Source organism: Phaethon aethereus (genome assembly GCF_964289735.1).
Source record: "Phaethon aethereus genome assembly, chromosome: 1".
Classification (NCBI taxonomy): domain Eukaryota; kingdom Metazoa; phylum Chordata; class Aves; order Phaethontiformes; family Phaethontidae; genus Phaethon; species Phaethon aethereus.
Window position 1 is genome coordinate 47,894,790 of NC_138575.1, and position 26,835 is coordinate 47,921,624.

The 26,835-nt window shown below is 36.3% G+C and overlaps 2 protein-coding genes across 2 annotated transcripts in view; one reads left to right on the forward strand and one right to left on the reverse strand.

Moving 5' to 3' along the window:
- Nucleotides 1-327: 327 nt before the first annotated feature.
- On the reverse strand, nt 328-9,858 carry TSPAN19 (tetraspanin 19; the record flags this gene model as incomplete). Its single annotated transcript, XM_082003002.1, has 8 exons — nt 9,781-9,858; nt 9,613-9,685; nt 8,689-8,819; nt 7,319-7,393; nt 5,405-5,515; nt 2,988-3,131; nt 1,577-1,660; nt 328-402 (listed from the first exon to the last, which is right to left on the reverse strand). The coding sequence occupies exons 1-8, from the start codon at nt 9,841-9,843 to the stop codon at nt 328-330; spliced, it is 756 nt and encodes a 251-aa protein (XP_081859128.1). The 5' UTR covers nt 9,844-9,858.
- Nucleotides 9,859-14,396: 4,538 nt separating this feature from the next.
- Nucleotides 14,397-26,835, forward strand: part of LRRIQ1 (leucine rich repeats and IQ motif containing 1) — a gene marked incomplete at both ends in the record, with an annotated part of 111,745 nt that continues 99,306 nt past the window's right edge. The window contains 9 exons of the mRNA XM_081998320.1: nt 14,397-14,525; nt 15,714-15,825; nt 16,833-16,927; nt 18,028-18,133; nt 18,843-19,072; nt 20,958-21,032; nt 21,214-22,428; nt 23,384-23,536; nt 25,780-25,930. Of these exons, the coding sequence (XP_081854446.1) occupies nt 14,397-14,525; nt 15,714-15,825; nt 16,833-16,927; nt 18,028-18,133; nt 18,843-19,072; nt 20,958-21,032; nt 21,214-22,428; nt 23,384-23,536; nt 25,780-25,930 (2,266 nt within the window). The remainder of the gene's footprint in view (nt 14,526-15,713; nt 15,826-16,832; nt 16,928-18,027; nt 18,134-18,842; nt 19,073-20,957; nt 21,033-21,213; nt 22,429-23,383; nt 23,537-25,779; nt 25,931-26,835) is intronic.

The window sequence follows — 26,835 nt, forward strand, 5'->3', positions numbered from 1 at the left end:
CTGTTTCAAAGTGCAGTCTACTATACTGTACTATTTACAACACTCTGAACAAGTTGTTTGGGAGACTCAGGAAACTAATACTCATCTTATCAGGAAGTTTTATTAACCAGCTACTAAATAGCACAGTATTTCACATAACACACATAATTTTGTAGCATACTACCATATCCATAGCCATGAACAATAAACAAACATATTAAAGCCCAAATGCTAATATCCTAGTGATTACAATATGTAGAGCCCAATCCAAATTTTAGTGGAAGTAATTTCGTTGACTGTCACAGGCATAAATCAGATAATCTTGCACCACAGCAATGCTCAGAAGATTCATGATTCATTTGGCCAAATATTGTTCCTTCTGATGTTTCTAAATAGCTGACCAGTTACTGTGATCAAAAATATCTGAGAAAGGAAAAAGGGTGAGTTAAAAACAACAAAAAAAGTGTTGATATTCACTCATGACTCAGTCAATCTGACTGCTAACCTGGCTCTTATGAATGACAGTACAGAAGGATATAAAGAAGAATGATCAGGACATGTGCTGGAAGACACAAGCCGAATTCTCTGCTCTGGCACAAGCTTGCTGTGTGACCTCCTGGTAGTCACTTAGGCCAATATCCACAGAAGTATCTTGAAATCTATTTCAGGTGGCACGTAATTCAGTTAACTGTTATGTGTTTCAGTGCCCTATGAATCCAAATATGGTTGGACTCGATGATCTTAAAGATCTTTTCCACTCTAAATGATTCTATGCTTCTATGCTTCTATGATCCTTGGTCTTAACCTCTTGAATGGGGATAATAACTCTTTCCCATCTGACAAAAAGGTGTCAATGATAGTACGTTGAAGATCATGAGACACTCATACACTATGTTAGTGAGGATTAGGTGAGTACAAATAAGAAACATTTTCATTACTGAACTGGCCCACTCTATAGCCGGAATGTTTTTACTACATGCCTGTATGGGAAGGTAGTACATATGGAATAGGTAAAATAGATCACACTTTTAATTCTCTGAGTAAAAATGAACTAATCTAATTTTCAACCTCACAATTTTAGATATTATCAAAAGTCCTTCTGCCTGCTTGATTGTACACAACCTTCAGAGTGTCTGCAGAGTGAACAATCAATTTTTTTCCCATTATTCATATGATTTTGTTTTGATATTGAAAGCTTTATTCCTTTTTACCCAATAAGATTTCCTCTTAGATATGGGGGGAGAGGGGTTTAATGATTTTGTATTGTTTGATTCAGCATATTCATGGACTGGGTTCTGTGCAGAGGACAAAAGAGGTCTTTTGTTCCACAGATTTACATTCTCTTTAACTGCTTCCTGTCCTTGCAACGCTGTTTGCTTTCACAGGTCAGTTCAAATGTTTCATTCAACAAACTTTGGACACCAGCATCTGTGATGGTGCTTGAACATACGGGAGTTTGTTGGTAAGCAGTGCTTGATCTTACTTCTAATTAAAATTGATGGAAAGCTTTATAAAATTTCAGAGAGCATGCCAAACTGATTTTTACCCCCAGCAGAATATCAATATTTTGTGGTTTTTTGTTTAAAAGTACTCTTACCTGTGTAATTAGCAGACTTATAGTAACTGCTCTTAAGATCAAAACATTGTTTTCAAACCATGTATTGAAATATTCTTCACATCCCTAAGCAAGTACAGATGAACAGATTTCAAGAAAAATAATTTCAACTTTTGAATTCATATTGCATCTTTATAAGATTGTACTTATAAAATATATAGAACAGAACTTTCTGCATGTTATGATGGGTTCTGATAGTTACTTGACAGAAAGCAAATACATCAGTAATGTGTACTGTGGAGAGTTAGCTATAGCATCTTTTAAGTTATCTGAACTAAACAGATTGTTCTTAAGTAAATCTGATATTTTTGCACAGAAATATTCCAGAGCTCGTGACTTAAAAGGGAATTTGCTTTTTTGCAAGTATAACCGAGAGATTGCCTTACAAGAAAATTCTTTAAAGAATATTTTCAAGTTTTCACTGATTCTCATGCATTATGCACCCTCAAATGGATGTGCATATTTTCCAGAGTACAGTCTGTGCTTATTATATTGCTTTTTAAAATAAATTATACATTATTGTATAGCTTAAAATAGCTATAAATATAATAAAACATATAAATAAGTGCTTTCTATACTTTGAAGTGATCTTTTAATGAAGACAATGGTTTGTAGAAACAGGGAACAATTCCAAACTGATGAGCAAAGGAAGAAAATAACATGTCATTTGACAACATCCTTTCTATTATTTACTGTCCTGCATTGTCAAGAAATAACTTTTGCCCTGAATTTTTGTTCTCATTGGATAGTCCTGTTAACACTGAAGGGTTTAGAGAAGAGAATAGTATGTATGACTTTGCTCCAGCTCAGGTCATGGTATCTGATGGTCCTATGCAAACTGGTCCCTTGATATAAAGACATGTAAATGCTAACATGAACTGGTCCCAGGAAACACATCCCATATTTCAATGCCTTGCTCATTCCTCTTATCCTATAAAGTATTGGAGATGCTCTGGAAACAGATAATACAAGGAGGTAGAGACATTGCTGACATTCTGTAAGTAATGAACAGTAATTACAAGTGGAAAATGTACTGTATACTTTTTATATACTCTCACTTTCCATTGACATCATTGATTTGCACAGCATGGATTTCTGAATGCCAAGATGCTTACTTACTACTTCTTAAACCACTACTAAATGTTCCTGTGATATTGATCAGGCATAACTCTTGTTTTCTTGAAGTATCCTTAATTTAGAACTGCCTACGTGACTGACACCTAATGAGTAAAAACCAAGGTTTCAGAGTGACCTGAGACAAAACAATGAATATTATTAATACTTTGGCATTTGTAAGCCAAGCCTTGGTGGAAAACATGTTTTGTATATTTTTTTCTAAAGTCCATTTAGTAGCAAAAATTACATTCTTTAAGACAAGTTTTTTATTTCTTACCATACTGTATGTTGAATTACTTGGAACATCACAAAACCATTTCTTCAGACTGGATTTTGTGCATGAACATGGGATCTGAGTACTGTTTTCCTTGTTTTTATTCCTTTCCCACTGTGTGACATTGTATCTTCCACAGCATTGCATCTAGAATAGAAATCCTGTAACATGGTAACTCCAACACCTATAAAGACTGTCACACAGCAGAACTTTGACCCCAATAAGTGCTAGCTATTAGTTAGTTGATTACACTAGCTAGGTGGTTTCCCTCTGTGTTCAGTAGAGAGAGATTTCCATGGGGGATGATTCACCCTTGTGTACATCTCTTTTCCCATGATATGCACTGGGTAGTACAGACTTAAGAACAATATGATCTTAAAATATACTTTTGAAAGGAACTTTCTTTTAGATTCTAAATTATTCTAGAACATATGTAAATAGAAAAAAGAAAAAAATGCAAACCCAGATTAAAGTAAAACATTTTGACTATCACCCTTAACCTTCCAAAGTAATTTCAGTGTGGAAACCGTGTGTAAGCAGTAAGCTATATTAAGGGTGTGCTCACTGTGAAGTAAAACAAAAAGAAGAAAAGTACACATTATTGGAAACAACATAATGAATTTTGTTTCATACTGAATGCAGTAAATGAGGACAGACTTTATAAAACATACTTCAATAAATATAAAACCACAGACATTTTGTTTTATTCTGATCTAGAAACTTAGATAAGAACCAGATTTTGAATAATTTCAGTTATTCCTTTGTCACTTTTAATATCATATTTGCAAAAATTCTCCACTCTTAGCAAACTTTAGAAAGTCTCCCTATTCAAACTTGTGTTTTAGCAACAATTGATCTCTTGTGAGCACATAGTCCAAACTTGAAGCACAAAGCAAATACCGTGCCCTGTTCAAATGAATTATCAGCTAGCTCATAACAATAACCTGTTTCAATACCAGTAACACAAAACCAAATCAAACCATCAAACACCTTGGAGAATGGAATTCTTGTCATGTAGCAAATTCCAGCAGTTTTTCATTCTGAATCAGGATGAAATTTCAGAAATATCTGAACTGTTTTGTGAGATGAAAATTCTGTCATATTTTAGCTCAGAGATGCTAAACAAAAACATCTCATTTTCATGTTTTGAATCAATCCAAGATAAACTGCTTCTGTATTTTGAAAAATTAGATAACTTAACCAAAACAGTCCTTTCTCTGTAAAAGCATATGCCAATGATATTGTAAAGAGCTGGAAGCATGTAACACAAAACTTGGGGATGGCAGTGTTTCATTCAAAAGTGTGGTTACAGTTCACCATGGCAGATTTGATATTTTAACTGCCTTAGATAGCAACAGCAAAATATCCACAGGACTTTGAGATCTGCCACAATTTAAACATACCCACCAGGGTAGGTGGTATGTAGGTAGCTTTCCTGAAATCTGTGCTCCCACAACAGTTCAATACAACCAATCTCAAGTATACCAGCACATAGTCTAGCCGCACCATTGACATAATGCGGTCACCATTAATCACTAGAGAAATCATGAATGCAATGAGAGAAGGATGGATTTTCAAATAACAGATTTTAAATATGCATTTGTAATCTTGAGTCTAGACATATATGCTTTGTGAGTTATCTGGAATCATAAATTATCTTCCATGTTCGTCAAGAGCTATGTAATTCACCTCTGCAAGAAGTCATATTAAGGGACTCACAGCTGGTCTACAGAGGCATATTAAACCACATTAAACTGTTCAGCTGTAGTGTTTGTAATTAAAAGCTCACGATGCAGAATTAATTTGAAGTTTGGATAGCAGGCCACTGGTTAAAAATACTGCTAACAACTTCCAAAATAATTGATCCCATACAAATGCTTTAAAGAACTTTTCTGAAAAAGGAAACAAATTACATCCTGCCAGGCCACAAAAATTATTATGAATAATAATTAAGTACGTGTGCTATAAGTATTGATTTGCAAGCTCATTTGAGGCTTTAAGTCACATTATTTCTGAGAGAGTCTCAGTGCAACAGAGAGTAGCTCTGCTTTGACCTCATAGCTGCTTGTCCATGGTTGAGGTCAGTCTTGAGACCTAAGCAGACCAAGTGTTCTACAACATCTATCACTGTTGAAGATATTAGGAAATCCATTGTTTTTTTCAGCTGCAGTAAACTTCAGTGACCAGAACTGTCTGCTCCTACATACACTGACAAATCCTTCAAAAGCATAATCTAATCCTAAATAATCCATATAACATCAATGAATCTGACCACCCACATCAGATATTAGCAGCAGATCTTAAAAAATTAATCCTTTACTAAAGGAGTTGTTTTTTTAACGTAAGTTCTGATTGGCATATACATTTTTGGTTGATGCAGTATTTTTGGTCATGATATTTTGTGGGGTTTTTTTCCTTACATTGTGCTGCACAGCATTCAGAATGTTCCACACAGGTTCCTGCTCAGCCAGGCTCTCATTCCCGTATTCAGAAATAACTTCATCAATTCTGTTGTTCCATTGATTGTAGACCTGTTCATAAATATTTGATATATGCATATTGATAAGAGCGTGGATGGATAGTACAATCCTTGATCTTTTATTAATATTCAGGTTTCTTCTAGGACTACTTGCAAGCAGCCGCATTCTAATCAATTTGCCAAATATCTAAGACATGTCATAGCCATTGCACTAATAGGAAAATTGAAAGCAAAAGGGGAAGATAAATGAAGTGACCCAAATCACATATATAGCACAGGGAGACACAAGGCGATTAGCCCAAATGGAGCCAGAAGAGCCAGGAAACATAGTTTAGATGCACCTGATCTTTCCTGAAATACTAAATCCTACCTCTAATACTTATTTTTAATAAGCATAGCATCATGAAGTAATAAGCATAACCAAAAATTGATTCTACACTTAGTGTGATACAAACTTGTGCGAGCACCATACAATCTGGCCAGGACATGTATTGCTTTGGGCTAGGGGAGTCAGCAGCTCATGTTGGCTGTAGATTAGGCATTTTTGCAGAGACTGTTAAAATACACCTTCAACAGTAATTGAAGTGGACAAGCTGATCACAAAAAAAGTGATTATACAGAGTGTAGCAGGGAAAACATGCACAGGAGAACTTCTAGGCCACTGAAAGGTTTCATTACAAAACAAGAAAAAAATGAGGCTTCTCCAACTCATTCCCCTTGCTACAGACATGCTAAAAACAAAATTCAAAAGCTTGCACAGTGAATGATGTTGTTACCATCATTTATTATACTTCAGCAACACTTAATTAAGGTTGAGATCAAGTGCAATTACAGTTTATATAAAATAAATTTAACTGCAATCTTTCAACCAATTCTCCTAGCACAAATAGCTGACTCCAGAATGCATCATTCCTGACAGTTCAAATCTTTCAACATGTAAAACCATCATATAAAACAGGGAGGACGCCATCATTATGAATTAACATTTAATGATGAAATCTTGATGATACAGATTCACTTTGATAGAGAAAACCTGATTTATTCATGCTGTACCCTGCCTGAACAGCAGCAGGAGTTGGAGAACTGCACGAACCTTATGAGACCAGTGTCATGGGAGGCTTTCTCAAACCATAGATTTTGGAATTATGGAATAGGGGAGTGGCCAAACCAGTATGGATTCAGTACAGATTACCTTCCACATAAAAGTGTGAGGAGTGCTCATATTGGAGTTGCTGTATATAGAAAAATAAATGACTGAATAAAGCTTCAAAACAGTACAGTTACTAGTGACAACAGCTATGTTGGTATTTATTGTTTCTTCCTGTTGTTAAAAGTAAAGATACATATTCCTTATACTAGATCTCTGCTTGGACCTAAAATACAGGCTTAAACAATAAAGTTAGTAATTCATTAGTATACTTTGCATGCCATGATACCAATGACTCCTACTATCAGTTGCACAGCAGACTACTGTTATCACCTGCTAGCAGACACATGCTTTCTCCTACCTCTACTGATGTCCAGGAAAGAGGGACTTTCTGGGTCATCCCTCAAAAAGGAATAAAGCTGTCCCTTACACTGTTGATTCCACATTCCTGAACAAGAAGAGTATGCTTTGTTGCAGTGGAAAAACTGGAAATGTATTTCCATGCACTCCCCTTTACAACTATTGAACCATGCTGAACTTCTCAGATGAAGTTTTCCACATCTTCTGCTATGCGTGGTTGACATGTAGAATACTCAAGTTCAAACAAATGATGATAGAGCATACAGTGCGAACTATTACTTTTTTTTTAATTAATTGCAAGAAATTATCCTGAAATTATCAGCAGTCTCACATAATTTATTTACATACCTCTTCTTTCTTCACGAATATCAGCACTGATATTGTCATCTGGGCGACAAGCAACAGGATTTGAAAACTCATATACTGAAAAAAAACCCTAAGTTATGTAAAAACATAATATTGAACAAGTGGGCAATGCAATAAAAAAATCCAAGAGCTCATGTATAATCCTTCATGATTATTATTTAGAGTCATTCCAACAAAAGTAAGAAATATTTTTTCTAGAAACCCCCAGAAAGTGACATCATAGTCTAAGAGGCAGGTTTCAGGCAAAGCACAACTCACCGTTTTGGGCCTAAAGACAAAGCCACAACTTTCTTGGAAGTGAAGAACAAAAGCTGCTGTTAAACGGCTGTGCTTCACTGAAGAAAACACTTATTTTGTTATTTCCTGTTTGAATCATCATGGTACCTAAGTCTCATGCCTAGCCAAGGACTCCTTTGAGCTACAAGATGCACAAACAAACCAAAAAGATAGTTGTGTTTGTTCCTTTTCAGTGAGACTAAATTTTCATCCACAGTATCTACATATTGCGATACTAGAAGTGGAAGTTGGAAATGACATATTTCTTTCTCTTTCATCATCTAAAAAATTCTGAGGCAAACACTACATGCCTAGGGCAGCAGCAGGAAGGAAGAAGGAAGAAGTTTCCTGTTTATAGCACCTGGCCTCCTCTCACTGCTGTGCCAATTGGTATTTGTAGTGCTTAACAAATGAACTAGTAGAACAGTTCTCTGCTTCAGCCTTCACATAGTCTAAAACAGATCACTCAAAAAGGGTGACAATAAACAAAAGACAAAAGAAAAAACATAATCAAAGTGATCATAAGAATGTACAGTTATAGTGTAATTTTTCAGAAACCAAAGCGTTCTTCCCTTAAAAAGCAGGAATTGTATATAAATATGGAGTATCCAGGTAGGTCTACATAGGTAACAGCTTTTTCATCATACTCTCAATTTCGATATTGTAGCCATACTGTAGCTACCTGTGCCTTCAACCTGAAATGTTTCGGGGCAGGCTTTTATTTCTCCAGCATATCCTAAGCATGTGAGCACATACTGAGAGACAGTTACTTTGCATAGTTTCAATACTAAATTAATTTTTAAAACTCTTAAGTTAATAAATACAGTGGTTAAAATCTTTGCTGCATCAAACTGCAAGTGTTTTGCCATTGAAAACATTCATGCAGTGGTATGTAAGGATCTTCAGTTTTGTTCAGATTTCATTTGAGCCAGGACTTTATCTAAAAATATCTTTCTATCAGCAGACTTGTTAAGCATTGTATGTGGAAATAACAACATCAAGACAGGATCACAGTTTTCACGCACACAAAACTCCCTTTCATTTTAGGAGAAAGCTGGAGTCTGATTTACACTTACTGTAACTAGTAGACATTTGTTTTCCATAACACTTCCAAGGAATCCCATGGCTGATGTAAAAGTAATAACAAATCCAATTCCAAGTAATATACAAGAAATATATGCCACTAGCTGGTTCTTGCCTGAAGAAACTGTAAGACCGTCAGTTCTGTTAGAGACTTCCACTTACAAAAGTTATTCCAGAAAAACAATTAAATCTTTGCAATGCCACTACTGAAAGGATGGAAACAGTAGAATGATAAAAGGGTATTTTTATTACTTATGCTACCTACAGTCACAGAAAAAAAAATTCATATATTCAGAGTATGGTAACAAGACATGAGATATAAACAGATTATACCCAATTGAACAATGTGAACCACAATGAAATCAGAGAACATTTACGAGCTTACAGATTTTTTCTGTTTGCCAAAAATTAGTAGCGCATGTAAAAATCCTTCATGGACATAGATATAGCTCTCATTAAATCCAGATAGATTCAATGCTATTCTCCCTTTTTGTGACTGGCCACTTTCCCCTTTCCACTTTAACAATTTTAGCATAGACACGGAAAGTAGCAGGGTTTTTCATTACTTCCATCTCAAATGCTTCATCCCAGAATTACTGTATTGGATGGTTCCCATCCCAACAGCTGGGAACTGATGGTCCTTGGCATAGCCAAGGCAGACAACTCTTCAAGAGCACAGCTGTTGTTATGTGACCCAAAACTTACTTCTCTGTGAAATAATTTGATAGACACTCTGGGAAAAAGGAATATCTGTATGGAGAGATCATACTGTCTAATAATGGAAAATATATGGAACAGAAAAAAATAACCTATGCATTTCAATCCAATACTGCCACCTTGTGAAAAAAAATTCTATCACTGTTTCTGTTTTATCCTGCAATCATTTGAAACAAAAAACCAAATCTATTTATACTCACATAACAAACTGAATAAATTGTTTCTGTCAAATAAAAGCCACAGGCCAAATGTCAAAAGCATAAGACTGAGAGCCTGGAAAAAAAGAGGTATTATTGTTTTAATTTAAAACACTTTAAAAAAATTAATTTGAAGCTGCTAAATAAGAAAAAGAAAACAGATTTTTTTACCAAGAAAATTCCATTGAAGACATTTAAGTAGTATTTCTCTGTTATTTTATCTCTTATTTTCATTCTCCTGTTTTCAGTTTTGAATCACAGCTGAAAATATAATCATATATTCAGTTCAATATGAAACAGATATAAATAAACTTATCAATTACAACGGGATGTATTTTCTTCAGATAATGCTTTATAAATTTAAAGTCACCTGATACATTGAAGAAAAAATAGTAGCAAAAGTAGAAGAATCAAGATGGTGTCTGATCTCAACTGCCTCTAATGTTATATTGTACACATGTATTTCTTTTTTTAGTCTTTTTTTCTTAACTACTAAAGACTTTTGGAGGCAGCATGTATGTAGGAAGATTTAAATTGCAGAGATGGCAAGAGTTACATAGCCTGGCATACTTGTCCTTATATTCTTCAGTACACTTAATTTAGTTATTTTTAGGGATACCAGCTGAAACGAAGAGGGAGAACTATAGTAAAGATATAACCCCTCCTTTGTCTACATGACCTGATTCAATTTTTGTTGAAAATAGCAGATACAGTCTAATGATTTCAATACGATCCAGCACATAGTTCTAGCAAAGCCATGAACTGTCAAACCGTGCTACCAACTGTCTTGTCCTAAGCTCCAGAGTACACTTTACACTTTTGAAGTGAATCTCCCAGTCACCCCCACTTACTTTTTTCCTCTGTTTTGTTTTGTTTTTTTTCCGGAATGTAACAGGATGTGAAAAGTTGAATTCCTTTCAATCTCCCAGTCACACCCACTTACTTTTTTCCTCTGTTGTTTTTTTTTTTTTCCCAAATGTAACAGGATGTGAAAAGTTGAATTCCTTTCAAATGAAACTAAATCAAGACATGCACTACATCTGTCATCAATAGCAAATGGGTCCTTGGTCAACAGAAGTGCAAGCACACAGCCTGCCCATAGCAACTGCCCCTGAAATACATGTAAAATGTGCATTAGAACCTGAGTACCAACTGTTTCGCCCTTGCAAATGCTTGTAAATGTAAACAGGACCACAGTGAAGTCACATGGGCATTCACATCTTGAGCGTAGTTTAGCATATTTTGGAAGGAAAGACCCCTAGCACTGTAAACTCTCTGATGCAGGACTTCTTTTTTATATATCATTATTATTATCATCATAATTGGATATTGTATCTTCTGGGCCTATCAAGATTTTTGCAGAGAGTAAAACTCATACATTTGTGCCCCACCTCACATTCCCTTTCACCTGTCTTGCCGCTTCTGTAAACATACTCTGGCATTTTGGTCTGCCTGGCTTTGCGGTACAAGCTGAGAGGAATCAAAGAGCAGCAGTGTTAGAAGATGGTTCCTGCAACGTAGACTGCAGTTGTTCTACACTTCTCGTGTAAAGCAAGCAGGCACGCAAACATGCACAGACGCGTGAATATAACCAACATAGGCATATTCATCAGAAAGCATTTTCTAATGCAAAACGATTTGTTTGAAAAGAATTGTTCTTGTTTTCTGTCAGAATTACTACAGACTGATTACAGTAAGAAGTTATGTCTTCTGTTATTTGTAAAACAGAAAAAAAATGACAATGATGAAGCTTCTGTGGTCAAAAAGTATCTTGCGTTAACAACTTATTTTACATACAAAACATATGTTACATATGTAACAAATTTGCTGATTAGAAGAAAAGATTCAGCACACACAAGCTTTGCCTGCTCTGTCAAGATCCTCACTGCCTCAATTATGAAACTTCTGTTGCTGAATCACAGAATGAAGGAAGCTATAAGCTTCTGAAACTAGCTCTGTAGTGGATTTGGATCGATAATGGACTATATTAGATAACTGGTTTTGCATTTCCCTGAAGAAGATCCACTACTTTTAAGAATAATTAAACTTCATCAGAATTTTCAGAATCAGAATGTATTAAAACATTGGTGCGATGCATCTAGTAAAAAACCCTGAATGGTTACATATTTCACTTGAAAACTAGCATCTGCAATAGTTACTGTAATAACTATGCTGTTTCAATGCTTTATTTTGAGCAATAATCATAATAATTCAGTTTACCTTAAACTATCTGAAAAATAGAAATATTATTTTTATAAAATAAAGTACATTCTACATTGTTACTTCAGAAGAAAATCCCTACCAGCTCTTAATATTTCCATCCTACCTTAAAGAGCACAGTCTCATAATGATACGTTTCTTCCTGAAGTCAAACTTAACTACGTCCTTACAACAGAGAAATTTTCTTCTGTTGATTGGCCCCGACTTCCTGGTTACAGGCGACAGGCCTACAGAAACATCTTTTTTATTGGCAAAGTTGTTTGCTAAATGCATGACAAGGTGCCTGTGGTCTTCAGTCACCATGATCACAGTGCAACTCACATTACAAAACAAGTATCAAGTGCACATTCAACTCAGTGCTTGAAGACTTGACCATATTGAAAAGTTCACTGGTTACATAAGGACGAGACATCGCAGGGTGGATTTCAAATGGATGAGTTTCCACTGTTTTAAGATATAAATGTCTTACTCATCCATAACACCAGTAAGAAAATGGCTGCCCTTGAATCCAGTATTTTGCAGTTAACATCCATTAGTCTTTCAGAAACATACTCAGTTTATTTTAAAGATGGCAGATGGAAAAAAACCCCCTGCTATCCTTGACAGGTCCTTCCAATTGCTCATCAAAGTACTCATTTTCTATGTAAAACATGTCTTTAACTTTCAGCTCTTACATTTCTCTTATACCTGCCTTTGCACCTTGGTACGCCTAATCAGACTTTAGGGACAGATGTACTCTCTATAAATACTGTTACACACTAAAATGATGTTGTCTCCACCCTCCTTGCCCCTTATCACTTCTGCTAGACTGAATTGCGTGGAATCTTTAATTCTCTGACGGGACATTTTCTCCAGCTCTCAAATAATTTGTATGTGCCTTTCTCTGACTTTTTTCTTAACTATTATTTTTTGTTCCCTGCCCGCAGCGCAGGCGGCAGTGCGTGCCGAGCTGCTGGTCCCCTCGTACCCCTCCAGCCTGGCCAGGCCAGCCGCCCCAGAGCCCGGCCTCCCGGTGCCCCATGGCTGGCAGCAGGCCACCACGGCCCCCAGAGGCCTACGGATCGCCCGCCCTTCCAAGCCACGACGCGGCCCCAACGCATAAACACGGAAGGCATGTCTGACGGCTTTTCAATTTTCACGCCTCTGGAGTTCTCCTGGCAAACACGAAGCAAAAGCACTGTATTTTAATCCACCTTTACTATACTTTGTCTTTGGTCTGCTTTTATTATTTTTTTTTTAATTTTCCGATTAATTGCCGATTCCAATTTATTCTGAACACTAAATTCCCGTTCATTACTTAAAATAATTTTTTAAAAAATGTAAAAAAAAAAAAAACCCACGAAAAAAAGGGCTGCGAGGTGTTCCGTGCCACGCCGACGACCGCGACGCGCAGCCTTCCGGGGGCAGCCGCCAGCCGCCGCACCGGCGCGAAACACCAACTGCTCGAGAAGTTTGGGTCCTCCCACTTGCCTTCCGAGCCGCTTGTTCCCCGTTGCCGTGGTGACGCTCCCTGTTTAACAGGCGCGGTGGCGGGGCTCTCGTCGTCCCCGCGGAGGGCCTGATCGGGAGAGGTTGGGGGCTGCGGGATTTCAGGGCCGAGGGGCAGTCGGTCGCCGGAGGTGGCCAGGAAGGCGGGGTCTCCGGTAAGAGGTCGGCTGAACGAGAAGTGAGTGGCTACACGGAGTAGATCGTGGAGACCGGAGGGCTAAGGGTGCCGTGAGGGGCAGACTACGTCTCCCAGCATGCAAAGGGGCGGCTCCTCGGTCTTTCTGGGAAGTAGTCGTGCGCTGCGGCTTTTTCCTCCCGATGCCTTCTGGGAGGTGTAGTTTCTCTTGGAGAAGAACCTCTTCGCGTCTTCACGGCTGTGATGCGCTCAGCGTGTCTCTTCTGCTCCAGGAGCCAGCAAGGGACGAGGAGCTGCTCAAAGCCTCTGATGGATCGGGTCTGGGCTGCCTCCCCTGTCCCTTAACTGGGGCTAGGGGTGAGGAGAGGGATGCGGGTTGCAGAGGGAGGGTGGGACAGCAAGGGACCCCTTCCCCTCCTACCTGGATCCATCTACAAGTGGTGTACTTGTGTGGGTTAGGCCATTTCTTGCTGCTTTCTCTGTATCATTCCAACTTAGAACGCTTTCTGGATTCATAGTGGTTTTTTGTAATTGTTCATATGTATTGTTTGAAGCTTTTTTTTTTCCTTTGCAGCTGTTAGGGATGGAAAAAAACCCCTCTTGTGTGGCTTAGGTCATAGCACTGATACTGTCCACAAGGAGTAGAGAGCAGGCAGAGGTTTTTAATATCCTAATTTGGTAACGCTTGCAAAATTTAGAGGGGTAGACAGATGGGGGATTCTCTTATCACAAAGTAATGTTTTTCATATTTTTTGCTTGTTGGTATGGAGTGAGTTGTTCAGAACAAACATTCCTTTTCATGTTTTAAGGCAACTGCTCAATAAATACGTTTGAATAAACTTATGCTAAATGAGCACCCTCTACATTTTGGTTCATGCAGTGCTGAAAGTTAATAATTTCTCTATGTAGCTTTGAAAGCAGATAAGACGCTGTGGAAAGTAGAATGTCACAAGATATTGAAGGAATTGAAAAAGAAATAGAAAGTGAATTAAGCAGAATCAGTGTTTCCTCCTTTGAAGCAGATGATCCTGAGATAGAGGTATCAGATGACGCTTTGAGTGACAGTGAGACAGTAAGTATTCAGTGGGCTAAAACTGCTTCTATTTCTGCTTCAAAGTAGTATGGGCGTTGGGAAGCCGCCTCTGATGAATGAAGTGACATACCTAACCTGAGGATTTCTTCTGAAAAGTAGTCTCAATAGTATTGCTCCATGAAAAATGTAACTGCCAATGGTGACAAGACAATAAAAGAGATGAATATCAGCATTCTGCTTAAGTAAGAAAATCAGATGTGTAGATAATGATTTGTTTTAGAATCCTCTGAAGCTGGCAGATGTTATTAAAGCGTAAATTAAATCTGGATGAATAAGCCAGTGATTCTTCATTTAAAATCTTACAAGAGACTGTCTTATTTTTGAAGACTTCCTGATACTAATTTCATATAAATTGGTGCTTCAAGTCCTCTTTTTTTGGATCACTTCTCATTTTGGGGAAAGATTTTCCTCTGAAATCCCATCAGTTATTTGGGTCTTTTTCAGTTATTTTAATCTTTCAGACTCGTAGCAAAAGGATTGATCTGTAGGATATTAGGGTAGATTATATTGGTCACATGTGACCATAAATCATATGTTCGATGTGACATAAAGATAGGCAAAGGCATCAGTGATAATTATTTATGCACTGACATACTGAATGCCAGCAATGTTTACCACAATTTACACATCTGAGAGAAGACAGTCCGTTTTCCCAAATCCTTGCAGTAAAAGACAGTCTTTTGAATAGGAAGTATCTATGTAATAAAGAAAGTTGAAGCATCTGATTTACAAGCATACTTTAAACATTAGTAAATTTAGAACTAATTTGTATTTTTTGAAGAGTCTGAATATTTTTAAGAAAAATTTCCTGTGCATCATAGGTGTTTGTTAATTTTTGTTTTAACTTTTTCCTTAATTTCTTGGTCCAACACAATTATAATGAAAATGTTAATTGAAATATGTTTCTGAAGATAGTGAAAGATAAGTTACTAAAATGTGTTCCAATCAAAATTTAATTAAAACATAATTGAAAATGAGAATTATTAATTATGCAGTGGGTGATAAGACAATGGAAAAAGTGTATGAATTTGGAACAATTTTGGTAGGAACTGGTACTAAATCTCCATCAGTGCTTTATAGGTGAAGCCAAAATGAGTCTATTCTTGCATGTCATGTATTTGTGAGATTAAAATGTAGACTTTATTACAAAATAAAGTGTTTTTCTAGATTTCAGATGACTTGCCAGAATCAGTTCTCTCCTATTTAAACTTTATAAAGAGCAGAAATCAAGATGCTGAAAAGCTTATACTGCAAGACTTAGAAGATGAAGAAACTACAAGTAAGCAGGGATCACAGTTAAAATATTGATGTACCTCATATTGCCAGTGGAAGGTAGACTAACAATCACCAGTAAAACAATGCAAACTCTTAAGCAGAGCAAGCAGTGAAATCTATTGCATCAGCTTCTGAATGCACGCTGAATAGGAATAAAACCATGCAATGCTGTCTTCTAGGATTAACATCTGAGTATGAACTGAATTTTTCTAAAAATGCATCTGATGCTAAACCATAGATCAAGGCAAGTTGCAGGATCACTCTCTGAAACAGGACCTGGCCCAGACTCTTCATAAGAATTTAAAATGAAGTCACTAAGAGCTGAAGTTAAGAGTTCAGATACAACTGAACACCATAGAATGTGTTTAAAGTCTGTCTTTAGAGATATCCAAGCTAGCATTAAATGAAATGACCTTGTAATTGGGAACAATAGTGTTGTGTCAGCTCTGTGACTGAAGCCAAGCTCATAGTTTATATGCCAGAGAGCTGGCATTGTCTGTTCTGTTCTAGTTTTTCACATCATCTTGGCTTTCACCCTCATTTAGTGTAATGGTCTTTGTGAGCAAAAGTTCCATATTGTCTATACGTTCTGATATTTGAGAAAAGTTTCTTTTTATCCTTTTTTTTTGTACTGGACACTTTTTCATTATTTTTGTAGTTCTTTTTCAGTTTTTGACCTATCTGATACAAGTTCTACTGTATTTTTCTGCACAGAAAATGTTCTCCTGTGTTCTATGCTCTGGAATTCTCTTTCATATTTGCTGTCACCGGATTCTTACAATATCATTGTGTCTGTTCCAGTTACACGTATTTGCTGCTTTTAATGTAGATGAATGACTCCCAAATATATTTGAGTAAAGTTGGGAAGGGCAGGAGTTAGGAGTTTTAAAGGAGAAAATGCTTTATTTTAGCGTAAAGAAATATAGTAGCTAAGCAGTATAGAGCAGAACTGAGTACTGATATGGGATTTTTCTCTCTGTGTACTAAATTATGTATTCATTTCTTCTTTAGATAACACTTATGGAGTAGTTTCCTGCCATGCTTCAGATTACTTGGCAGAATTGGCTTTGGAATATAATGAAGATCCAGAAGAATTAAAAAAAAGGGTATTCCCTATTTAAACAATATTTATGGTGAACAAAATTCTATTAAGTAATCTACATAACTTAAACTTGTTTTGTTGGCCTCCTAAGGAGACCAAGATTTGTTCAGTTCTGTTTCTGTAAAACTATCCATAAAGTATTAAGAAGAGTTTGTATATGCAGTTCTTTAGAACTGGGACATCAGCTGTAATACACCATGTCTATAAGTTTTAAAATTTTGAATAAATTATCTGTATCAGTAGTTGAGATGCTGAGCACAAAAATTAACAAAATTAAACAAAACTGAATATTGTTAATTATTTGTAGAATATTATCCTAATAGTATGCTAACACTTTTAAACTTCTCTAATCTTATTCTTTTTATGATGATCAGGATGATGTGCTACTATTAATCTTGCTCCTAATATATTCCATTATTTTATATAAAATGTAAACATCATAATGTCTATAAGTTTCAAAGACAAATCAAGAGTTATGAGCCTGAGTTCTTTTATATTTTCATAGGATTTGACTGAATAACTTGCTGAAGTTCTTAAAAAACATAAACCTGTATATAATTTAGTCACTTTTAATTTGTCACCTGGCTTTTATTAGTGAGCACTTTTGCAGCCATGATTTTTTGTTCTCAGAAGACTATTGTTTAGAACAGCACAATTTATGTGACTTCAGCTGCATTACAAATATTAATATATGCCCCAAGCATGTGATAAACAGATGATAAATGAGCAGGAGTAGATTACTCCTTGCCAATAAAGAACAAAGAAAGAAATATAGCAATCTTTGTGCCCATAGCATTATTTTAAAATAGACTTCTTAAAAATTTGCTCTGTAACTAGTTCTTCCCCTATGTGCATAACAGTATTAATGCATAAATATAGTGTTTAGTTCCACAGAAAGTAAAACAAGTCCCAAATGCAAAACATTCGTTTTTCCAAGACAAAATGTAAAATATATTAAAAAGCCACATAGAAATATTATGCATTTAGGGAAATACTCCAATATTTATTACTCAAGAAAACAATATTTTGACTGATACGTTTGCATTAATGTTATACTTTTAATTTTGCTTCTTGTTTCTTAATGACAATATTAAACTATATTAGGTACTACTTGAAATTGAAAATGAAGACTTGCAGATTGCTACAACATGTAGTTATAATAGTCAGTCCACCAGTGATGAAGTGGTCACTGATGACCATTTTGTTACAGGTAAGCAAACGCATTAGTTGTTTGGCTGAGTTGATCTTTAGCATCATATCACTATTTCCTGATTTTTTGTTTTCAAGAGTATCATAACATTCTTTGTAAAGAATTACACATTACAGTATGCAATAGATTTTGATACGTCATTAATTGGACATGAGCAAATGCCTGTGCTTTTATTTCATTTCAGGATCACAAAATTATCCTAGTCTTTACTGTCCTGATAGAAATTTATTTCAAAAAACACTACCCAAAAGTGATTTTAAATAATTATGAATACAAATGGAAGCCAGATTGGAGGCACAAAGCAGGTTGTGGTTTGGCCACAACTTCTTTTACTTTTTTTATAGTCGTATTGGCTGGGAACATTTCCCTTCACCATGGCCTTTGCATGTTTTGGGGTGGAGTGCATCAGTTATCAAACCCCTGCAGATAGCCACAGAAGGCATTCATCCTGAAACCAAAGTGTAATCCTGAAATATGCACTGGTAGAATAAGCATGATTGTAGCAGAGTCAGTAAGTCTGTGTCATGATAATAAGATACGTCCGATAGAAAAGAGCGGCATTGTAGTTCTGATTTCCTTGTGGATATATGTTGCTGGCTGTACCAGCACAGTAGCCTTTCCTTGTCAATACTTTAAGACTGTTTAATGTCCCCCAGTGCTTATTAGGAAATTAAATAAAAGGTTTGCTTGGTTGATTACAAATTCATAGCTGATGTTGAAATGAGCATAAGCCTTAGTCATCGTGAAGTAGAAGAAAAGTGTAGACAAGAATTTGAGCAGTGGGAGAAAACACAAAAGGAGCTTGAAGACGAGGAGAGGAAAAAGTGGAAAGCTGAGAGGGAAGCACAGGAAAAACAGAATGAAGAAGAACATGCAAGAAGGGTGCAGCGTCTGCAGGAATTTGAGGCTGAAAGAATAAAGTTAGAGCTTCTTCATAAGGTAATTAATGATATTGAAGCCAATCTGTTCCTATCTAGACTATCTGAATTCAAGATCTAATGTGAAAAAGAGACTACTATCCCAAACTGTATGACTGTCCTAAACTCCGTCTACTTGTGATACCAAAGTGGGATGTAAGACATACTTAAGTACAATCCATTGGGTTTTATGCATTTACTGCTTTGATCAACAGTGCATGAATAAGCTATGCTAAATGTTAAATTATTCTTTAGGCTTTGCCCTTACTAACTTTTTCTATTATGACACCAGCCAAAGTACCAGAAATGAGAGTTGTGCTAAATTACTCACAAATGAAAAATGGTCATTGTGCTTTAATAGAAAATACTTACTTACTTTGGACCTCTCACCCTAATTTCACATTTAGATGAAAAATCATGGGTGAAGTAATCTGAACCAAAATCATTCAGTTCAGAAATGCTGGTGCTGTGCTTCATGAAGGTAAAAGTTACAATACTCCCTTTTCTTGTCTGTATTTGGGAAACTGAGTCAGGCATCATCTACTGAGTTCTGCCACAACAGAACATAACTCCACATGTTGACTGGTTGCCGAGTATCTAGTTGTGTTTTGCTATAGTGCATGCTGAAGGATAAAATTTGATAGCTCTCCATAAAGGAGCATAAGAACGTGTAGGAATGTAACCCTCACACATAATACTTGTGGGGCCACAGTATTTTATTATTTAGCTTAAATATTTGTGTTCTGAGAGATGCATTAACACTGCATTTTCAGTTAACTAATTTGTAACTTTCTGAAGAGGTGGGCATCTTTGTCCCAGCGAGGTAATTCAAGTCACCAAAATTAAGGAAGGGCTTAGTAAGTGAAAAGACCTTTGATCTCTGAAGTTCAGTGTCTGATATAGCTCACTTTTCAACAGGCCATAAAATTGATTAGGTTTCCTCTGCTCTTTATCACACATAATTTTGATGTAGAATGGCTTGCTTTCTCTAGACAAGGTGGGGCACGTCCCCGTTTAGACACTTTGGTAGTGCTGTCGCTAGTGCACTCTTTGGAGGTCTGAGATGGAGACCAACTTCCCCCATTACAGAAGGATCTAGATGTCTAGCCTCCTATTATCTGAATAGCATGCTTCTAAACATGCATGAAAAAGAGTGCTTAGGCACCTGGGAGACTTTGTGCTCCAGGTTGGAAGTGCTAGTTTGTTTATACTGGTTCCTTCATGTCCTGCTGTGCATTTGATTTTGCTGCTACTGATTTATTTTGATTCCACCAGGAGTTATGTGGTTCTGGATCAGCCTCTGGTTTTTAGGTACTTACTGTCTGCTAATTTTCAGTCAGATATAATTCCAGATCATTCAGGTTTTTCTTCTGACTGAGAATATGTTGGGCAAGGAGGGAAATGCTATTTATTTGCATGTAATGAGAAAATAGACTTGAACTTTCATTTTCAGTTGAGAAACAATTTCAGTGAAAAAAATTTCTTTAGCTTTACTAAACAAAATTCCTGTTTGAGAGATTTTAAGATTATCAATAACATACCATTGCAGTTAAAGGGGGATTGTTCATGCTACTTTCAGAGTGTTTATTTCTGTTGTGTTTCTATTATCTACCTGTACTTTGAATGGTTGTTTCATAAGCATAGTTTTCATCTTCAATAATAGTACAGAATTTGAAGAGGAAGGTGGCAGTTGTTTGGGTCAGTACCAAGATGCTGACTCTCTGAAGGTACGCATGTTTCAGTATGTGGTCAAATCTGCATTACCGATGCAAGTGTTATTTTGATCTTCACATAGCTGAGTTTATCATTTTAATTCGGGCATTTGCAAAAGTGGACCATTGGAGAGGGGGTGATTTGTAATGTTTCAGGTTTTGTACAATATTCATTTAAGTTAATTTGTTGTGCAGAAACACCAAACTGCAATAGAAGATGAGTTACAGAAAGAAAAGAAAGCTTGGAGAGACAAAATGATGCAACATGAGGTAAGATTCAATGAGCTTTTGTCAAAAGACAAAAGCTTGTGAGGTTACTATCATATGTTTGAGAATAAATGTTATTCCAGAACAGTAAATACACCAGATTCTATTTATTAATGATAAATATGTACCAACACCTGCTCTATTTTAAAAGTGGTTGAAGTCTATCCTAATTGTCTTGGCCTAGGAATTGATCATGAAAATACAGTTGCAAATGGAAGAGGAGAAAAAGGCCTTGGAAGAGCAGAAAGCAAAAGAAAGACAACACCTGGCAGAACAACAGAATACAGCAGCTGTGAAAATCCAAGCTAGATTTAGATCATTTTTAGTCCACAAAAAATATGCTCCTATCTTAAAAGAATGGAAAGATGAAATAAAAAAGAAGCAGAAAATACTGGAAGAAATAGAGAGAGAAATGAAAGAAAAAGAGGAAAAAATGAAGAGACGAATGGAAGAAAATAGGCTAAAGAAAGAAGAGGGGAAAAAGAGACAAGAAGAACTTGAAAGACAAGAACATTTGGAACAGGTGAGGAGGCGTGAGGAATATGAGAAAAAGAAAGAAAGCCTGAAACTTGAAAGAGAAAACCAGCTGCAAATAAGAAGAGAAGAACAGAGAAAACTAGGAGAAAAAAGAGCAAAAGCTGTGATGAGTAAAAGGAGAGAAAACAACAAAGAAAACATAAAAAAGGATAAGCAGATAGAAAATACAGAAGTAATAAGAGAACAGAAAAAGGAACTAAATAAGCAAGTAGAGGAACAAAAAGAAAAACAGACTGAAATGATGGGTGAAACAAATAATTGGATGATTCCAGCAGAAAGAAATATGACACCAAGACCAAATATGCTAGGCTCTGAGAAGAAGGAACACTTTTCTCAAGTGAATATTGAGAACATGTACATAAATTCATTAACACATGCAGAAGAAAATTACTCACAAACTAGACATCATAATAAAGCTCCAAAGAGTCATACTTCAAAGGGTGAATCTGTTAATTCTGGAGACAATGACATGGTAGACAATAAGGCAAACAATATATGCAGCAGTCCACCAAATGTCCAGCCAAATGCTTGTAACAGAGAAGTCAAAGATCAATTTTCTCAGTCTGAAACAATGAAGAAAAATGTGTTTCTAACAGGAAATGCTAATGAGGAAGTCAGAGAGATCTGGGATAGAATTCAAGATGCAGATGAGCATTCCCATAGACTCATGCTTCCTGATGATATTCAAAAGAAGAGAATAAACTGGATGAACACATGTAAATCTTGGTCTAAAATATTTGAAGAAAACCAAAGAAAGCAAGCTACTATAAAAAAAGAACGAAGGAAAAGTTCAGTTAGCAAGATGCCTCCATTAAATACACAAAAGATAATTCATAGTGGCCCTTGGAGTACTCTGCAGCAGGTAACTTATTCAGAAGATTTAGAATGCACTGGGAAGCCATACCATCCCTTTCTTTTTTCTTTTTTTTTTTTTAAAATTTGGTATGTTAGCAGAATGCTGTTTCGGAAGAGGAGGAGATTATAATTGAGCAGAATATAGATCTCAGTGAGTGTTCCTCTGCACAAGTCCAGAGTAAGGGCAATGAGAATGACTTTTGAATTCCTATGAGCACTGTGGAGCAGGCTGGTGTGGTGTTAGTCTTCAGATGATCAAGCATCTTAAGCGTGTAAAAAGCAGGAGCTCCTAGCTCCTATTTTCTGCTAAATTAATATGGTTTTGCCTTTGAGGGTCCACACTTCAGCTCCTGCTCATCTAGCCCCTCTAGAGCTTTGAGAAGACTAGTCTCTTCCAGAAGCAAGACATTGCTGATCAGCTTATAAATGATATTTTGCCAAAAACAACATCTCTTGGTTCCCAGCACTTACTTTTCTTACCACTTACTAACTTACCACTGTATGCTTGCTCTGTGCTCTTGTCACGGTATCCACTGTGAGATAACATACTAGACTATATACGCTTTTAGTCTGAACTATTTTTGTCCTTGCATACTCACTCACTTGTTATTTAGTATAGCGTGATGGGAAACAATTCACACTATTCCGCTTTGCTTAGTGTTAATCTTGCATCCATTTCAATTCAATGTCATTAGCGAAGCATCGGTATTATTTATTTTAAGGTGGATGCTAAAATCAGATTCTTTTCATAATAACATTTTCCCATTTAACAGATCAAACCCATCATTGCCATCCTTTTCTATATGAAAGGATTAACATTAGTTGCTTGCATTTTCTAAAGTGTTAGTAGAATGTAGTTTTGGTCTCTTTTTCTTTTTAAAGAAAATAACCATAATTTGACATTGTACAATGAATGTTCAATACACAAACAATTAATTTTATTTATCAATAAATGCATGTAGGTCACAACACTTACACTTGAAGATTTGCCAGCTTGTAGCCTCTCCACGTTATCTGAATGTTCAAATCTTCAAGTTTTGACTCTGAGGCGCTGCGGACTAGTTGCGCTGGAAGGACTAAGTAGCTGCAAAGACCTAAAGTATATCAATGTGGAGGTACCAAGCATTTTTGATTCTTTATTACATCCTGGGGACAACTGCCAGTTTTGCTGCTTAGGTGGTTATGCAGTTGCGTCCAACTCGATATATAACTTTGAGTGCCTTAAGAACATAGAAATATCAACAAAATACTTGCAAATGTGAACAAAGTTATACCAGGAGATTTGCATTGCATATAACACTTTGTGTTGTACTAAAGCAACATCCTGCAAATGAATCAAGCTATACTAAGAAAAGTGCCTGACAGTATCAGTCTAGGAATAGCGTTAGTACGGCACAGTGATAGATCTTTATTATCTCAGTCTCTCTGATTCATGAGTGGGCAAATGCCGTTTGCTGTAGCAGGTGCTCAGCTTAAGCAGGAGTAGGTAGAAGGAAGAATCCTTTGCAATACACACCTTGAATATTAATTAAAATTACTTGCATATATGCTCAAGGAACATGAGTGAACGTGGATTATGGCGAGTTACACTAGAGGCATAATGTCTAGGTGCTTGCTACTGCAGTGTCTCACATGACCTTGTAAATTTAATGACTAAAGAAAACGTTTTGCTCTGTGATGCATCTTAGTTCCAGAACTTGACAATTTACATGAAACAACTCTGTTCACATTTCTTATTTCATGTGTTTTAACAATACCAATTCACAAGAAAGTTAATATGTCATTATTATTCATAGAAACTTGAATGTTTCTGCTTGCCCAGTAACTGGTGTTCTTTCCAAAGTATGGGACTTTTGATTTTGTTTTTTTTTAATTAAATTTGGAGAAGAGAGCTGATAATTATAGTTAAAGAAGTGTTGTCTGCCCAGTAATTAGAGCTTTGTAATAGGGCAGGTTGCAATACCTATATCCTTTTCTCACTTCTCTTATCTATTCAGAACATAATTTCTGGGATTTGATAATTCTGGGTACCTCAAAATACAAGAGCAAAGAATTAGTATAAGGGCGTAATATATACCTAAGCTGCCAGTGTTACTAAGATTGATATTAGGTAGATTACTAAAGTATTTATATGTGAATTATTTTAGATCAAATATTGTCTCTTACAGAACAGTTTTAGTTTTGTGGTTTGCTTTTTTAATCTTAAAATGTTAATGCTTTAAATAACATACAGGATTGCCTTACTGGGATATGGCAGAATAATTTATTTAAGGAGAAAACTCTTAGATATACTTTATGCTTTATTAATAATTTAGTAATAATATGTTGTTAATATTTATACTTTTGCTGTGCCACCTAGTATGGCAGTTTTCTTCCATTCAACCTTAATGAAGAAACAGCCTCTTGTGACAGTTGAAGCAGTCAAAGATTGTTTCATGGGTGTTTCTGAAATAGCTAAAGCAACTGCCTCTGTTTCCTTTGGACATTCATTACTACTTGATACTGCCCCTCATTTCTGTTGATACAAAAGCTAACACTGAAGCTATATCAGTTCTCTGCTTTAACTTACTGGTGCAACTGAAGGGCCTGTCCAAGGATAGGAATCAACGTTACAGCTTCCGAAGGAAACCTGTACATGTCTGTGCCTGCAGATGAAGATAGCACCTTAATCTAGTCAGCATGTTAATTCTGGAATAGGAATTAAACTCTTTGTCTTAATCGGTTTGTTATAAGGCAGGCAATTTAAGTTTTGTTTATTTGAGCATCTGCAGGAAAACCAGAGGAAAATAGCAAGGGCAGCAAATAGTGAAATAAAAATCCCAAGAAGCATTATTAAAATAACCTGGGAAGGAGGATGTTAAAAGAGCAACGTCTCTTGAGCGAAGAACATTAGCTGCAAACAGTGATAATGTTTGTGACCAAAATATCTCTAAATGCAGATTGTCACTATTAGTAAATAGCATTCCAGCAAAGTCATAGCTGTCCTCCTTAGTGTCTAGTAAATATGATGGTTTCTATTGCAGTTTTTAGTTCAGTCTTCCAGGATTTGGGAATCTAGGAAAGCACGTATGGAAAAGCCCACTCTAACTTCTCCTTACACTTTCTCTTTCAACTTCTGGGCATTTTCAGAGTCAGAAAGAAGTTCAAGATATGTTTTTGTTCTATCCCAGCAGGACACAAAATGCTGTTTCTATGACTCATCAATTTATTTTCCCAATGGAAAAATAGAGATGCCCTTACTCCTAGCTTGAAGTTTAAGATAAAAATAAGCAATGATGATGATCTACCATATTTTTACACTTAATTCTGCTATTTCACTTCAGATGCTATTTAATATTCTAATTTTCCTTTATTGCAGGAAAACAACATTCAGGTAATTGACTGTGAAAATCTAGAAAATCTCTGTATTCTGATTCTGAATAAGAACCATCTTTCATCAGTTTGTGGCTTAGATGGCTGTATAAATCTGCAAAATCTTGAACTTTCCTACAATAGGATCACTCGAATTGGTAAGAAAATTGATAAAAAATTATTCCAATTTATATAACAATTTTTGTGCTGTTTATATTCAGAATTATACTTCCCTTGGATTCAGGGCCAGCCAGCTGGTAAGCCCAAGGAGAGTGAGGAAACAGACTTAGAACAGATCTGCATTTTAAAGCATACTCAACTTCACATTTATTTGTAGTATGGCGTAGCTCCTGCCATGTATTCCATTTACCAGGTCATATAACTATTGTCAGCTAAAGAGAACTAAAAATCTTTATAGAAGGACCCCTAAAATTACCTGCACTAACTCAGTTGGAATATGCGAGTAGCCTGAGTTCAGTTTACCTACAAAAGCAATACCTACAGAAACAAGTAAGCCTTGCAACTGTAGGGAATTCGATTGTGTTCCTGACTGACACAGTAGGTTGCTATATAGAAATCATATTATCTGAGTCTATGAACCATACTAACACTGGACCATGGCCTCTCCTTCTACTAAAATGCTACCCATTCTGGCTCCAAACTATTATTCTATATTTCCCTCCCACTCTGGCTCTTCATTGCTGTGTGTTGCCCCAAAGCTGGAAAAAGAAATGAGTCTAAGGTAAAATTGTGTAAATCATTTAGGCACAGCATGTGTGCCAACCCCTATTTACAAAGGCAGTTTGTTATATTTGTTAAGTCCAACAATTGGCAGGCAACAGGTGTACATTTAGCATGCAGTCAACCAGTGAGAATTTACATGCACCTGGACCACTCAACAGATGCATCTTTCTGCCAGGAGAGACATGTTTTCTGTTGGCTAGCCAGGAATCTGTCATGTAATGAACATGTGTTTGCACCTCTGCTTGTACTGGACTTGGACTGTGAAGTGCCTAAGGGATAGATACTGTGTCTCAGCTTCTGGCAAGCCAAAAATACTGCA